Source organism: Anomalospiza imberbis, chromosome 6 (genome assembly GCF_031753505.1).
Source record: "Anomalospiza imberbis isolate Cuckoo-Finch-1a 21T00152 chromosome 6, ASM3175350v1, whole genome shotgun sequence".
NCBI lineage: Eukaryota > Metazoa > Chordata > Aves > Passeriformes > Viduidae > Anomalospiza > Anomalospiza imberbis.
In genome coordinates this window covers 21998668-22016180 of record NC_089686.1, presented here as the reverse complement: position 1 = coordinate 22016180, position 17513 = coordinate 21998668, and the positions used below count along the sequence as shown (strand labels likewise).

Here is a 17513-nt window from a genome sequence, read left to right as displayed (position 1 = left end):
GTGGCCTTCATGAAAAGAGCAGGCGTGAACCTTGCTTCTCTTACTCTGCAGTCAGGGCTCATATTGCAGGTAGGATGGTGGCAGATTCTCCTTAAACAGTAATTACATGTGTGGATGTGTGTGTTACTATAGTCTCCCCTGGGTAACTGATACCACCTGTACAACAATGAGTAGCTCTGCTAAACTTAAAGCTGCTGTTGATAATCAAACACTACTAAAAGCAGTGACAGGGCTTCAGCAGCCAAAGCGCAATATTCTGCCTATTCACCTTGTGAAAAATGCATATTTTATGATTGGCTTTTCGCAAATATTAAATTGAATACTATATGTATTATGTTATATTGATTAGAAGTGCTGTATTAACATTTTAATAGTATGGTATATGTAGTTTTGTAGTTAAAATAGAACCTATGTATGTGGTTTTTTTTTTTACTAACTCAAGCAAGAGATGAGATAATGAAGAAACTCTTCACACAGAGATGACAATGATGGGGGCCCATAAAGAATTACTGCCTCCTTATCGGAAAAGACAAACATTCTTCCACCTTCTCTCCGTCTTTATGGAACCACCAGGATTAAGGGGAAGAAGTTGACAAAAACCAGAAAAGTTCTTCATTTGCAAGGAATTTATGCATCATGTATGAGATGTATGAATATGCAACAGGCTACTGCTTTTAAAGATTATTCCTTTGTTCACAAGGCATGCTTATTGGGCTTAAGTGCCTGAGAGCATCCGGACTTCCGTAATTCTTTGCTTTTTATTGTCTTGTAATTGTCCTAACTCTAAATTTTCATTACTCTAATTGTATTACTATTTTTATAACCATTTTATTATTATTAAACTTTTAAAATTTTAAAAACCAAGTGATTGGCGTTTATAACAACCTGAAGCAGGGAAGAGCCACTTCCCTGGCAGAGGCTGCAAAGCCTGCTGCAAGGCCTTCACAGAGCACCTCATGGTGATGTTTCTGCTGCAGCCCATCTGCAAAAGTTACAGGAGGGGGAAGGGGAGTGGCAGAGTGGGGGTGGATGGGAAGAACTAATGTGAAATTTTGCATCACTTCCCTGTGTCCCCACTGTTTTCCTTAGTTTTCCTCTTGGCCTTATGCCTGAGCCAAGCACAAGGATGTATCATGAGTGCATCATAATAAAGTAGCTGTAGCACTGTATCTCTGTAGTGGTCTTAAAATGCAATGAAACATCTTTAAATTGGATCTTTAACTTGCATCTTTAACATCTTTAACTTGGATCAGCTTGGTTTGTGATTGCTCCTGCCCATCAATTAGTTTATAAATGTGCTCCAAGGGACTAGAACAGAGAATTGAACCTCTGCAGCATTTGTCCTGCCAAACTTAAAATGAGGTAGGTGAGAAAAGATGACTCCTGCTACAGGCATCATTCCTCATTATGACCAGCAAGTGCTTCTTTCAGGACATGTAAATAGAGCCTTTGTTGTATGATAAAGCTGATGGGCAAAGCAGCTGTGAAGAGCTGTGAAGGGCAAACTCTTTTCTATAGACAATGAGTATCTGGTAACTGAAGAGATGTTTTTAAATCCTCCAGATTGAAAGCTGAAGTAACAAAGGAGCTAAGGGATCTCTGCAAATAGAGATGACAAGTACCAGTATGAAGAACTGGAGGGTAAAGTATTCAAATTCTACCTATGTCCATTATATGAGCTTGGCTACTTGCTTGTTCCTCTCCAATTCCTCAAACATTCAGTACAATCTCAAGAAAAATAGACCAGCAAGTCATTTTAATAGACAAAAGATTTTCTGTCTGGAACCATCATCGTGAGCTGATAACACAGCATTTTCCTATCCATTTGCATCAGAATCTCCCGTACACTCCAAAGTATATTTTACGTATTTGCTTCTTCTTTGCTCCTAAAACTAACTGCATTCTTGTTTTGTTGGAAGGTCTGTAGTTGAATTTTTCATATCAAGATATTCATTTGCCTTAAACAGAAGACGAAGTTCTTGGTTGCATAGTGAAAAGTTTATTTAAAGGGAGTAAGTTCCAATATATTATTACAAATCAACCACAACACATCAAATATAAACAATACAAACCAATTGTAGAAGGAATGCAAGCACACTATAAATATAGCCTTCATACGTGCCCTTCAGAAAGATTTCAGTGACACATTTTGTTAAAAAATCCTCTTCTCTATTTAAAACTCACCTCTTGGTGAGCACATGGAAAGCAAACATTTGGCACTGAGAACTCAATTTTGAAATCACAGGACATCAAAAATATTCACATCACACAGGTAAGGACTGACAACCATCACAGTTCACAAGAACATAGCTCTGAAAAAGGTATGACCAGCTACAAGGTGCTCCCCATTGAAAGCCTGTGCTAATGGCTTGGAGCTGTGAATGGAAAGCAGCCTGCTTCCCTCTTAGGAGAACTGTTCCCAGGGCATCTTGGAGGTTGCAGGGAAGCCAACTCCAGCTCTTTATCATTTCCAAACATGGCTCCTAAACATCAAGGTCATTACTTGGCAAGGTCTCCTTAGCTCTGAATTTTGTGGCTGGCATCCTGCTTCTTGCCCAAGGGACTTGACTCACTAGTCCAGATGGGTTTAAAACAGATAACCCTCACTGATGGATCAGAAAATCCTTCCTCTCTCCCTTCCCAATAAAGGCTACATTTAATGTATGATGATTCTGAGAAAGCAACATGTAAAATCCAGAATGGAACCCAGAAAAGCTAAGGGGACTCAGATCCACCATCCACCTGGCCTGATGTACCTTCAGCTGCAACAGCACCACAGTTTCGGAATAAATAGCCAGAGACTCTCTCCAGGCAAATGTGGACTATCTCCCCAGAACACTCTCCTCCTTATAATATACATTTGAACTCTGCTGTTTTATGTACCTTTTAAAACTTTATTTAACTGCTATTTACTGCAAATCAACTTCTTTAGATAAATGCCTTCTGTCTTTCACAGTCTAATTAGCAATGTATTTAACACAATCAGTTCCCAGTTTTTCATGCTGCCAGTTGTGAAATTCTCATTCATCTACATGATCTTTTCACATCCAATATTTTCCCAGATATGAAAAAAGGAGAAATTGTTTTTTCTTTTACACTTGTAGATATAAAAAAACCCTACACAAAAAAACTTGGTGCTTTGGTCTCTCATCCACACTCAGTATGCATTAACACACACCACTCACGACTCTGGATTTCAACACTCTTTTTAGAGAAAATCACGAATGGCCATAAGAAACACTCTTCTGTGTCTATCTAGTGTTCCTCTGGTCCTTGGGTTTAGTGTCAGCATATCAAAAGGAGTAGTCCTCTGGTGTTCCTAGACATCTGACAGCAGCATATGAAGGCAAAGAATGTATGGCACCAGCAAATTCAAATACCATTGTACTACTCATCTTACAGCAACAAGGCGGTCTATGAACAGATTAGATCTTCAGGAACAGCCTAGAGGGGCTCTCCCTGCCTGACCTTAGCAAGCACCACCCCCTACCCAAATGGGCAAGAAATAAGAAGAAATCTCTTGTGTTAATGACACCTATGGTTCTCATCTCAGACATGCTGTTTGTTCCTAAGGCACCTTGTGATAAATCCTCTGTAGAGTGGCTTTAAGCACTCTATAATATAAGCAGTAAGGATGAAAGTGAACTCATTTAGGGGATTCATTCTCTACCCTAATTCCCCACAAGAACAACAAAATCTTTCTAGACCTGTAATAAGGTTTACCTCAAATTCACCTCACCAGGTCCAGCTGCACAATAACTGTCCCACTGCAGGCCATAGATGGAGGTTACGTGCACACACAGGTACAAGGAGATAAGCTGACAGGGTAGAGCCCCAAAGAAAGGCGTGTGGCTGCCTTCTAGACTCAGTGCATAGTAACTTGACTTTCCTAGCACCTGAAGTCAGGTAACTAAGCTCTTCCTCTTAACACATTTTCATCTTACCTGTCTGTGCATATTAAGTGGGTCCCGAGCATGAATTTGCTACAAGCCTGTGTCTGACACCAATAACCTTTCCTGAGAACATGTATTACAGGCCTCCAAAGGGTCTGAGTAAATGTAAGCAGTTCCAGCAGTGGTCCTTGATTTAAGCAATTTTAACTCTATTCTCAATAAAACATATATATTTTTAACTCCTGCTGCTACATTACACCTAAAGCAAAAAAGAGGAAACAATGGAGAGCTTACTACCTTCTCTGACATAAAAAATGTCCAACAGATTAGTACCATGATTGTAACTAAGCACTTATCCAAGGTAATTTTTCTACAAGTCCTTTGCTACAGGATATATCTCTGACTGATCATGTAAATTTTATTTAGATCTAAATTATATTCAAAATAAAACAGAAAACAATTTTGTGCTTTCACAAAAGCAAACCCAAAATGCAAAATAAGCTTTTTCCTTGATTTAGCTTTCTGATTTCTAGAGACAATTTAGAGGGAAAGGAAATATATATTAAAAACCTATTTGAAATCTTCCTTCCACAGAAACAAAAAATTTTGCTTTCCTGAGGATTAATTTCCCTCTCTGAAGTGCAACTGCATTTAAACTTTATTTTTCTTTCTTGACCCAAGGTCTAATTCCAAAGATCTCTACTTAAATAGGAAGGGTTTCCATAACTGCCTAAGCCAGCTAGCAAAATTGAATACAAATCCAGGAAATACACCAAAATGAAAAAATTACACATGTGAAGTAAGATTATTTCTTTGAAACAACTATGGATTTGATATTGAACAGGAATGGCTGCTGTTAATCACTAGCCACATAGCCAAGCTATTTGACTTATCAGAAAACTAATAAAAACTGTGTATCCTTCCAAAAAGAAGTTGTCACTTTGATAATGAATGCTAGTCGAATACCTGAGAAACAACATACTTGTATAATGTGGAAATATAAGAAAAAAAACCAAAAAGAAGACTTATTCTGTACAACAGTGAAGCTTTCCTGAAGACTAAATATTCCTAAAACTATCCTGTATTCATAAAAGATACCAGAAGCTTCTGGGAAGCTCAAGCAATGAAACAACACACACCAAATAGTTTCAAGGCCTACTTGCAGTTTCACTGCAGCAGGCCTGTCTGTGGGCAGGCTGCATTTGCAGGCTGGGCGTATACTCTTTGGGATGACATTCCCCATTCAATGCTGCTTTTGGGCTTAAGTCAATGAGACCAGGTAGATGGGCACAGTTCCAAAAGAGTGACCCGAGCCTTATTAAAGATTGGTCCACACTTCAGAAAGCAAGAACTGAACAATAGGTTTGCCATCTACAGTGCCATTTATCTTAACAAAAACCATTAACTAATGGCTTGAAAACTGGGACATACTATCTATTTCTCAGCAAGTGATCAAAACTGGTTATAAGGCAGGTTTTGTGATCAAAACCACAGTATAGTTTTAAATGGAGATAACCCACTACCATGCAACAAGCTGTGCAGCTAAGGATCAATAATTCTGGAATATCTCATGTACATACAGATCAGAATTCCCTTCAAGATAAATAAATGCTAACTAGAAAGTGAAGTAGGTGCCAAATAGCACATCATATGTTAACCAGCACACACACACAGGGTTCTGCAGATCTCACAGCCAAGGACCAACAGCAATCATTGAGTGGGGCAATGCTGACATTGTGGTCAGACTGAAGGGTCTATTCCATCTTCTGTTTAGTGCCTCTGGTGACAGTGTGCTCTCCCCTCCCACTTCTGCTTGAGCAATAGCCAGCCACCAGTGCTGGGTGGGAGGACTGTATCTGGCTTAAGCTGGACTCTGAGACGACAGATAAGAACACAATGGTTAAGGGCCATAAGTCTTGTTCAACAGCTTTGGGCACAAGGAAACCCAAAATACAGCCTGTATGGAAATATGACGGTAAGTCAATCGTCTTACTCTAGTGGACAGCCCAGGGCCTGTTACCCTCTCCTGCATGGTAATAGGCTGTGCCCCAGGATCTCCACTCAACCAGGGATACTTCTTAGGGTTAACTTCTTGAGGCTGAGAGATTCCTTGCTCAGGAGTTCTCACAAAGTGCTTAATAGCATACAAAACTTTGAAATCTCAGCTAAGTGAGATACAGGATTGAATGTGCACATAATCCTTTAGATGTAAACTGCTGGGCAAGTCTGGGACTAAGGCTGGATTCCCTAAATTCCCCTAAAGTCCCTAAATTCCCCTAAAAAAAGGAATTTAAAAAATAAGGGAGTCCTTTCTGAACCTTATGACTCAGAAGAGGGTCTCCCTGACAGTTTTGTCTGACCCTATCCTCTATGCAGTGAACAGTTATATATACATTGCCATCGTATCTTTTTAAACTATTGTCACATTTACTCATAAAATCATAGAATGGTTTGGATTGGAAGAGGACCTTGGATATCATCGAGTTCCAACTGCTTTCCCATGGGCAGGGACACCTTCAACTAGACCAGGTTGCTGTACCTGCAGGGTTGTGTGGGAGACAGGTTACACATGCTGGGTTGCTGGACCTGTGTTGCTGTGTGTGCAGGAGATGGGTTACACCTGGATCACAGCACTGACCTGAGTGCAGGATGAGAAGAGCCTTTAGAACATGTGGGGAGAACTGGGCATGCTCCTCCAGTTACTGCTGCATGCAGTGCTTCACGAGGCACAGGTGCACTGCACTCCCTAAGTACTGGGGGAGTGGCACGCTGCAGCCATGTCACGATCACTTCTGATGGTCCTGGCACAGCCCTGCTTTACAGGCCTTGTCTGTCCAAGTATTTTGTACCGTATGTGTATGCCTGCCATCAGAATGCTTCATGAATCTCTTTGACCCATTTTTAATCAGTAACTTTCATTATTCACAAACCAATACTTTAAAAAGGGTGGGGGAGCAAAATCCCCAAATGTATTTGCTTGCAATTTGCTTTTTAAACACAAACATCCTTAAAACCAGAAGCTGTTATGAAAGGATATTGTCAATTGCAGAATGTCATGAGTAACTCATGTGGCCAGAGCTGCAGAAGTGTTTTCATAATACTCAACTGCTACTGCTGGATTTGGTTATCAGCTTTTTAAGGAATTACTTTACCATATAGGTATGAATATTTGTGCAAAATATAATGAAACTGTTACTGTGTTTAGAGTGTTTCTAGAGGTTTTAATAATTCAGATTTTATTAGCAATGACAGTTTCAATAAACTTTTAACGAAATGTTCATTTCTTTTATAAAACAGTCCATGAAAAGACATCTCATTTCTTAAAACCAGTTATTTAAACACTTTTGTGAGTATAAAGGCCTGAAGAGCCTGGAGACTTTTGAGAATTTCTGAAATTTCTGTCTGAATGTGAATTATCGTGTGTATCAGATGGATATATGAATTACGGTGTGTATCAGATGGATAGACCGTAATTTGTAAGGATACAGTCTTTCTCATAAGACCCACAGAAGCTGGAAAAAAGTATAGCTCCATCTCCTGACAATTTGGGACAGTTAATGCCAACACTGGCTTGTGTTGTTAAAGCATTTACTAAACCTGCAATTTCTCTGTTGTTGGTATCTTTTACTTCCTACATCATCTGTTTGAAGAAAATTATTAGTCTAATCCTCTACTGTAAGATTCTACCTGATGCACTCTTTTAGGTAATGAATCTAAGTGAAATTCCATAAACTTGGAAATTGGACAATTTGGAGTTCACAGATTGACTTAAGCTTGTACCCACTTTTACAAAAACAATTCCTTGACAAGCACTGAGTGATGAACAAAAGTATTTTTTCCAAATTAACAATGTAAAAAATAATGTAAGGAACAACCTAGTGAAACCACTAAGAAAAATGTAATTCCTATTTTTTATTTCCTTCAACAGTCCTGCAGAACTTCACCACTGAGTTTCAACACCACCAAGTTTCCCAGAGGCTGCAGAACAGCCTGAAGAACCCTGGCATTGACCACACACGTATGTGGCTGATCTTATTGCTTTGGGACATGACCAACTTCTTCTGGCATTGGCCCATAGTGTTTTCTGTGTGATCATAAATAGTTTTAAGGTGTTTTCCAGTGACTTGGTACAAAAGGTTCATAGAATCATAGAGTATATTGAGTTGGAAGAGACCCATCATGATCATTGGGTCCAGCTCCTGTCTCAGGACACCCCAACAATCACAGCATGTGCCTGAGTGTGTTGTCCAAACACTCCTTGAACTCTGTCAGGCTTGGTGCTGTGATCACTCCCCTGGGTAGCCTATTCCAGTGCTCAGCCACCATCTGGGTGAAAAACTTTTTCCTTATACCCAACCTAAACCTCCCCTGACTCAGCTTCATGCCATTTCCTTGAGTCCTGTCACTGGTCACAAGATTGAAGAGATCAGTGCCTGCCCCTCGTAAGGAAGTTGTAACTGCAGTGAGGTCTCCCCTCAGTCTCTTCTTCTCCAGCCTGAACAGACCAAGTTACCTAAGCTGCTTCTCGCATGGCTTCCCCTCCAGATCCTTCACCATCCTTGTGGCCCTCCTTTGGATGGTCTTTAATGGCTTAATGACTTTTTTATATTGTGGTGCTGAAAACTGTCCCCAGCACTCAAGGTGAGGCTGCCTCAGTGTAGAGCAGAGCAGGACAATCCCCTCCCTTGCCTGGCTGGCCATGCAGTGCCTGATGCACCCCTGGCTGCCAGGGCACTGCTGGCTCATGTTCAACTTGCCATCAACCAGGATCCTCTCGTCCCTTTCAGCAGTGCTGCTCTTCAGCCTCTCATTCCCTAGTCTATACACAACACACCAACTATGAAATGTTATTAAATTGATGTTTTATATCAGCAAACATACTACTACTTCTCTGTTAGAAATGAAGTGTGTCACTCCATCAGCAATATCTAGGAACTTGATAGACAATCAAGTGGAGTTTTTTTCAAAGGATGAAAAAAACCCAAACACCTTACCTAAAATTCTCAGGCCTGATTCAAGTGCTGTAGAAAGGCCACAGGATGGTTCTTCATTTCATCCATGAGAGGTTAAAGGAAGGAATAGCCCTCTCCAAGCTGCTGAGAGAGCATCTTGCTCTGACAGATACCAAGCCCTACTGGTCTGTCTCCCTGTGCTCGACCTGCTTGAATAAAGCAGCTTTGGAGTTCCCTCCCACCCTGGTGAACACACTCTCTCTTGAGAAAGGTGGCTGTTTTGTTCCCTTCTCAGGGCCCAAAGCAGCAACAACTCTGCTCCTTGCCCACTCTCCCAGAAAGCCACTGTGCTCCAAGCAGTGTTCTTTAAATTTCCACTCCTCCTGCTCCCAGCTTGGGCTGCTCTATTGTAGGCTGACTGCTTCCTCTCTTACCATTTTGATCTACAAAGTGCTCTGGAGCAGTGAATTAGTAAGCAGACATAGCTAAAAGTAAGCATGAATATAGAGCAAATTGTACAGCATTGCAATATACCCTTAATAGGAAATATGCAGCCCTTCTACAAGAGCAAAATCTTTGGCTTTAACTACTCCAAATAATTCTGTCCATCATTTCCTGTCAATAGAAGGAATGGACCAAGTAGAAGTGCTTTACCTGGACGATTTAAAAATAAAACTCAGAACTTTTCTAGTATCACCAAGGAAAGTAATTTTGTGTCTCTGCAAAGAGGTATCAAAATGTAAATACAGCAGTATTCTTAGAAAAGAGAACGATTTCAAGTTAAAAGTATTAAAATAAACAACAGTTACAAATAAACATGTTTTAAAATTAATCTCTGATGGATTAACTTCTCCTTATTCAATTCAGCCACTACTTAAGCAGAAGGCGATACCATCACTAGTCACCAAAATATGCCAAGGAACTTCCCAACAATACTTTTGCAACAGCAGTAGCAGCTGACAAACTGTAGCAATGCCAAGCCGCTGCAGCATGGGCTGCTGCTGGCCAGCAGCACTCCCAGCCACTCGTGTGAGTGAAGGAAGCACTGACTGCTGGTGACTGTAGCGATGGTAGGTGATGGGGTTACCCTGGCTAAGTGACAAGCCAGCTGTGCTTCTGGCTCACTGAAGCTAACAGCTGCCCTCTAGTAATGCTGATGCAGCAGGAGAGTTGGAAAAGTTATTCACAAAACAGTAACATTTTTTCACTTCATTTTGTACCGGCACAACAGATCAGAACCACAACCACCTGAACGTGACTTCTGGGCAATTGCCCAAATGCTGTGACTTGAAGGCCCAGCCCAATGCCTGCACAGAGCAGACCTCCCAAAGTTTTAGAGAAAGAGCAGCTGCCTGGGAACAACCAGGCAGTCACAACTACCTTTCTCCCCTGAGACAGGGGGGAAGAAGGGTGCGGGGAGAAACCAGTTCATGTCCGAAGAAGAGCTGGCAGAATTGTGCCGTGGTTCTGTCACACAGCAGTGCCCGTCAGGCAGTACCAGGGCTGGGTGGCAGCCTGCTACCTTCACCATTACCTGCCTGCCATCCTTGCCCCTTCCCTCTTCTTCAGCTAGTGTAGTAGACATGAAAGAACAGAGTCTTATTGCGAAGCAGAGAGTACGAGTTATCAAACTTCAGCAGGTAGATGCCCTCGCCCGGGTACTCGTGGCTGCCTGCCTGTACCTCCCGATGGCTGTTCCTGCGGTACACAGGCAGGATCTCTCCATAGCGGTTCCGCAGATAGCTTTTGGAACCCCGTTCCACATCACCTACAGGGGACAGTCCTGAATGGGAGAGAGGAGACAAGTAAGTAGGCCAGAACCACTGCATGATCCAGAAAAAGACAAACAAGACCAGAATGCCACACAGACGTACAGCTATATGGAATGCTAACAGTGATAGCATTACCCAGAGCATCTCCTCCGACCTTTCTGCAAATAATTCCCACAAAGTCCAGCCTTCCTTATCATAAAAATAGGTCATATAAAGAACCAGTTCTCTTGAGAATACTGATGGGACAGTATTTACTAGCCCACCAGCCCAGTCTCCTCTTTTTTAGCTTACCTTTTAGACACCTCACTGCTTTTATACATGCAACAGCAGTCCTGTGATATAGACTTGAAGCAAAGAGAGGCAGGAAAGCTGTTAACTCATAGTGTCTCTGTCCTCAATTCACTTCTCCAAGAGAATTCCTCATAAAGGAACCAACCCTGCTTACAGGGCCTGCAAAATTCAGACACGAACCTCCCAGCTACACTGGTCACACATACACTGAAGCCACAGAACAGGCAACATTACTGTGTGTTTTTCAAGTACAGTGATACAGGAAGCAAACGTTTCAAATACAGTCAGAAGGAGCTACTGATGTACTGGGGAAAAAAAGAACAAGAAAAAAGCCAAAAACCAAGAAATCCTCCCCCCACAACAAACAACAACAACAACAAAATCCAACCCACCAAAACCAGAAACCCCCCCCCAAAAAAAACCCACCAAAACAAAACAACAAAAAACAAAACAAAATAACCTGAACAAACAAAAACAAAAAACCCAAAACCCCTGAACAAAATCTTCTTGCCTCCACTCACCACCAGAAATTTCTCACTCTGAGAATCTAACAAAAACAGTCAGGTTAAAATTTCAGACTTTAACCTTTTTATCATCTAGAAGTTGACTGAGTGAATTCTGATTTTATTTTTCCACGTGTTCAGTTTTAAGAATGCTCTTGGAGAGGACAGGCATTGACATATGCTGAAGCAGGAAGGGCCAAATGCTTTCTTATCATTCTAACCAAGAGCCCAACAGGCTGCAGAGATAGCAAATGGGCTGACTAAACAAAGTAGATGGAAATTGTAGCATCTGACAGATACTCTTAGCAGCATGGCAACACAAATTAACCTTTATAAGATCTGCACTAACCTTCAATTTCCTCATCCTCCTCTTCATCCTCCTCATCACTGGATTCACTGACCTGAACAGTAATGGCAGTGCTAGTAACTGTGGTCCAGTCAAAATAGACTCCAAACCCAATGTCGTAGTCATCCGTAGCAAACTCCCAGCAAATGCATTTCCCATCAGGATGGGTTGGCACACGCACTGTCACCACCTCGCCTCGCTTCACCACCATCCGGCCATTCTTCTCCTTTCCCATCTTGGCTTTGAATTCCTTCATCTTCTCAGTGGTCCACATGGTGGGTGCAGCCAGAGGTGGAGGCTGAGCTGAGACAAGGGAAAAATTCACAGGCTAACATGACTTTTCAGTACTGACAACTATTACCTGAAAACAGTGAAGCTATTTCTGGTAAGGGGCCTGCATTCTGGGGCCTGTTCCCAAAAGCCCCAGATGTGAAGTTTTTCCACTCACTAGCCACGAGCCCTTCTAATTCCAGCAAGATTTAGAAGTATCTCCAGGACAGTCTCTGGTCTTCTAGCCAGGGCAGGCACTTAAAAAATTACCCAAACAAGAATTCTGCCTTCAGGACTCACCTTTTCTCTGCTCCCCAAGGAGGTCTGCAGTCTCCAGCTCAGCTGAAAGGATATCCACAGCACCAGTGTGATCTGACTGAATCATGACTATATCCCCTACTCCCTGAGGTACATGGTAGTTGGTTAATCGAACAGCTTCCTGCACAAAGCACATAAGAAACATTGTCACAAAGACCACCCTGGTTAAAAAGTCTCTGCCTAGATTTGAAACAACTCATTAGTAACTCAGGCATCTTTAGGAAACCAAGTCAGACCTGCAGAAGCTTCTATCATTAGTATAGGCTAGCTCTGAGACACCTTTCAGCATTTGTTTCCCCCCACTGCACCAAAATCATGAACTTTGAAGTCAAATGCTGCATCAGTGTCACAAATTTCACTCCCCTTGGTCTCCCAGGGAGTTCTGGGCAGGCACATTTTTGCATTTGCATCAGAGTTAATTGTCATTCCTCAACAAAGCAACAGCCTTATAGATTTAGCCGACTATTCTTGGAAAAAATTCCCAACACACAATCTCTCTAGGGAGAGCCTTTCAGCCCTGTGTGCATCTAGACTACAGCCACAATCAAACTACAATTGCTACATCCTAGTTACAAGTCCATCTGGTTCGCTCTCTTCTCATATATGCAAACTCACAGGTCCTGAACTCGGTGTCACTTGCACAGGTTTCCCTGAGACTAGCTGTAGGGCAAACAAATTTGCTGCTTACAAGAAGAAACAAGGCATTTCAGTTCCCTCTTCCATAAATCCGCAAGAATGGAATTTCCAGAAGCACCAGATAAGAGCAGAAGGTGACAATTACCTTGAAGCCTCAGTGAGCAAGGAAGCAAGGACTAGCTGAAGAAACATGAGGGATTTCGCAAATTAGACTGATACCATTTATCTCCCACTAATGTACAGGAAAAAATGTAACTGAATCTATGTTAATACTACTTTTATCTTAACACAACCCTTAGAGCCTCAGTCCTACAGTGGAAAGCATAGTAGTAGAGTGGGAGAACTGCTGCTGCACTTCTGTCTTCATTCTCAGACATAAGAAACATCCATCTACCTTTTTGAGAGACTGGATTTGGTCAGGCAGCTTCTCTTCTAGTACAGCCACTTTCTGGTCCCCCAGAGTGCCAATTTCTTCCTTCGAATGCTCTGTTGAGTCCGCCCTCAGGTGTGCCTCAGCCTGTGACCTTTTGGAGGAAGAGAGCAGCACAATTCAGCACTTGCACCAAGGGCACAGCCAGCAGAGGAATCACTGCTCTGGAGCTCAAATTCAAATGAATGGAAGGAACAAGCTTCTGTGGTCAGCACCTGCCGACTGGACAAAGAACCCCTGCCCACTGCAGTCCTGCCATGTCTGCATGATTACCTTCCTTGTGAGCCAGGGGGAGCAACTTCTGTAGGACACTCCATATTTACTGTCCTTTAGATGGCAGAAATTCACTGCACTCACTCCACAGCCTGCTGGCTCACCAACGCTATACCAAAGACAGACATCAGTAGCAGCTTTTCTGCCCAAGAAAGGACAACTTTTATGCCAGCTACTGCATGGCATCTGCCTGCTGCCTCAGAGGTCAACTGGATCGGTGAAAGAATTCAGAACAATTTTGACAGCCATCCTGAGAATGCCATCTATTTAAGCGGCCCATTATGCCTTTCCTACTAGCAATTCCAACAGGTACAGGGAGCACCCTAGTGTCTCTCTGCCATATCCAAATACACCCCACAGATAAGCAAGCAGTAAGACATACAACAGGCAGTACAATAACTCAAGCAAAGAGGTCCAAGTACTGCATTGTAACAAAATAAAATGGACATGCTGAAACAATAAGAATGGTACATAGCAGAAAAAGAATGGGCAAGAAAGGAAACCTCTCTGGCATTTATTCTCTGTTGAGGGTTTTCTTCTAAATTATAAAATATTATAAATTTTAAAAATTGCTGCATATTGTCTATAGGTAGATTTATAATCCCAAATTAACTCAGATGCCAGAAGAGTGTCCTCTGTAATGCTCTCATTACATATGTGAAACAACCTAGTATTAAATAAGAATAGAAATATTTGCACTTTTGAAAATCAAAACCTTCTCACAGCACTATAAAACCAATGTCAACTGCCTTGCTCTAAAGGATCAGAAACATGAGAACACAGCATTAATGGAAAAAAATACATTTCTTCAAATGTCTCCTTTCAGAAATGAGAAATATTCTCATTAGCAAGGAAGCAGACTATGAGTATAGTTTGGAATAATTAAAAATAAAATGAAATACACACAGCTCAAGACACATTCTGCATCCACAGAGAAGACTTGAACAGGGCAAATGTGGCTTTTGTTTTCAAATTGCTACTCCTATGGCACTATAGAATTTATCTAGAAACAAAGCCATTTTTTACTTATATTCTCTCAACAGTGTTATTTCCTTTCCTAGAATTGGCATGATAGACCAGAAGGTCTGTAAGAACAACTCAAATGAGATAAATAGCAGGTTCACAAAATGGCAGCAGATGGGCAAGATAAGAAGGATACTTGGTGGGAACAATTTTTTAAAGGAAGAATTCTTGGACTTCTATGCCATTGTTTTCCAACCTATTTGCATTTCAGTTTAGCAGGTGCATGAACACACCTAGATGGGCTATTTGGTCATTTGCTACCATAGGGGCACATCTGCTCAAAAAGCTCTCCATCAACACAGAAGCTTACAGTTTGGGAATTTTTTTTCCTCTAGATACCCCACTGGTACCTAAGAGTCTCACTGAAAGATTAGGAAGAGGTACACAAGCTTTACAGGCAGACTTACAGAGTTCAGCTGATTCCTTCTCACACAAACCTTTTGGACCATCTCCATCCCTTTCAAAGAAGATCTAAATTAAGACAAATTTAATAGGTAATGTCCACAAGTGTCCCTCATCTACTTTGGCTATTTTGCTCATGGTCTGTATTAATCTCTTTAAAGAAAATTAGAGAATATAATAAAAAGATGGAAGAACTCATTTATAGTCAGAAGGTCTGATAGAGATGTCAGCAGCACCAAACCAAGATGGCATCAAACTGCTGTTTTGGTAAGAAGGGCAGCTGGATGTGAGGGGTTTCTTTCCTGGATTTCTGCATTTTTTTGATGAAGCTGTGGTTTCCCTACTGGAATTAACTCACACATTTCTGCAATTGTATCCTGTGCAACAAATGTATAACGGCAAATGAAACTGGACTGCATAGTGTTAGTGCTTATGGCCAATTAAATTACTTGGCCACAAACACCACATGCCAAACATCTGATAACAGGGTTGATCAGCAGGATTAATGGAGAGACATAGAAAACAAACAATGAAGAAAAAAGCCAAAACATTGTCAAGAAAATAGTAAAAGATATTTTCTTGTACAGCTTCCACCAGATTTACAGACAGCAGGCATGCTCAATTATTAAAGTATCCTCCAGACAGGGTATAGAAAATTTCCCCCTGAAAATGTCCTAGCTCTTATAAGGGATTATAAAACCGCACAGGGCTCCTTTCAAGCTGAATGACTGCGATTTGAATAGCTGAGCCATTAACTAAATTTCACAAGCTTTAAAATAACCTTAAAGCCTGTAAGAACAGGCCCTCCCATACTGACTCTGTATATACTGTCCCAAAGCAGACAGTTCAGTCCCTTCTTTTTACCTGCACAGAACAAACTGCCATACAGAAGAGGTCACAAGAATTAAACACTGTCATGCATGTGGGCCACAACACACAAAAAGGTTTTCCTACCTGCTCTGTGAAGTACAGGACTCCAAAGAATCAACTAGCTGATCTGCAGGCTCTGTCTTTTGGGCTGAGTCTTCATTTTCTAACAACAAACAGAATATAGGGAAAGAAGGTGAAATAAACATTGGTGTTTATAATACACTGACAGAAAAAAAGCCTGCAGCCAGCACTCAAACACTGACAAGGTCACACAGCTGTGGAACAAAGACCTGTGCCAACCAGTTTTTCATGTTATAAGCTGTATCTAGAACCTTGTGAAACAAAGATTTTTAATGGCCCCAACCCTAGGAAAGGGAGAACAAAAACCTTCGCACGTTTTGGGTGTAAAGCCATTCTCAGAAGCAGGGTTCATTCAGGAACTACAAATCCTAGCTTTAGAAGGACAGAACAATTCCAAATTTCATCATGTAAAGCTGAGCTGACAAAGCCCTGAAAAAAGCAATCATGCAGCAGTTCACAAAGGGCACTGACGAGATGGAAATTCCTAGGTCAGTGCTGAAAGGACCTTCTGTAAAGATGGCTCCTGGTCTTCCCCGAGTCTCCTGAACTCAGGGAAAGCTCCGTGCCCATACGAGCGCGGTACGTGCTTCCCAGCGCTGCTCTCCGATCGCGTTCAGGCAGTGAACGGGGCACGGACAAGTTCCAGCATCTGCAGGTTGCTGATGCCCCTCGGAGCCGGGCCATTCCCGAGAGTCAGGGCGGGAAGGGGACAGCTCCAGCCCAGGGGCACGCAGCCCACGGCACCGTCCAGCTCCCGGCTGGACGGGGCCTCTCCCACCTGGGAAAGCACAAGCCTCCATCAATCCTCGCTCTTCCCGCTGCACCGGGAGGAACTCTTGCTGCAGGTCCCGGCGCCCGAGGGCAGGTGAGCAGGTGAGTCCCGCAGAGACCGCGGCCCGCCCCTCTCCGCTCAGCCCGGCACAGCCGGCACCGCGGGCGGCTCCCGGGGCGCTGCTGTCCGCAGCGGGCACCGCACGGCCACCGCAGGGAGCTGCCTCCCGCAAGCGCGGCTTCTCCGGCAGAGACGAGCAAGCCCACCACGTAAAGGAAACTCTCCCCGTAAGGCCGACGCTATACACGCGCCGCCGGGCTGGCCCCTGCCCTGCCCTGCCCAGTCCGTACCTGCGGGGCCCCGGGGCGCGGTGTCGCCGCCGGGGGGCTCGGAGCGGCAGCCGGCGGCGGCGGAGAGCGCGTCCGACATGGGCACGGCTCGGCGGGCGGCCGGAAACAGCCGAGCGGGGCCGGAGCGGGGCGGCCCGAAACAGCCGAGCGGGGCCGGAGCGGGGCGGCCCGAAACAGCCGAGCGGGGCCGCAGCGGGGCGGCCCGAAACAGCCGAGCGGGGCCGCAGCGGGGCGGCCCGAAACAGCCGAGCGAGTGCGTGCGAGCCGGGCCGCGGGCAGATGGTGGCGCCTCGGTGCTCATCCCTCAGCCTCCCCTCTCGACAACGCGGCC

The 17513-nt window shown here is 43.2% G+C and overlaps 1 protein-coding gene across 1 annotated transcript; it reads right to left on the bottom strand.

Moving 5' to 3' along the window:
- Positions 1–7502: 7502 nt before the first annotated feature.
- TMED8 (transmembrane p24 trafficking protein family member 8) lies at positions 7503–17498 on the bottom strand. The gene is made up of 6 exons (XM_068192747.1): positions 17183–17498; positions 16064–16142; positions 13376–13505; positions 12328–12466; positions 11761–12060; positions 7503–10628 (listed from the first exon to the last, which is right to left on the bottom strand). Exons 1-6 carry the CDS (start codon positions 17481–17483, stop codon positions 10411–10413), a joined length of 1167 nt encoding a protein of 388 aa, XP_068048848.1. The 5' UTR covers positions 17484–17498; the 3' UTR covers positions 7503–10410.
- Positions 17499–17513: the final 15 nt, after the last annotated feature.

Bases quoted from the DNA above. Each gene is read 5' to 3' on its own strand.
- TMED8 (XM_068192747.1), bottom strand. From the start codon at position 17,483: ATGAGCACCGAGGCGCCACCATCTGCCCGCGGCCCGGCTCGCACGCAC. The intron at 13,506-16,063 runs GTAGGAAAACCT...TTCCTCCAAAAG, and splicing joins TCCTGTACTTCACAGAGCAG to GTCACAGGCTGAGGCACACC. The intron at 10,629-11,760 runs GTTAGTGCAGAT...TCTCCCATTCAG, and splicing joins GGAGGATGAGGAAATTGAAG to GACTGTCCCCTGTAGGTGAT.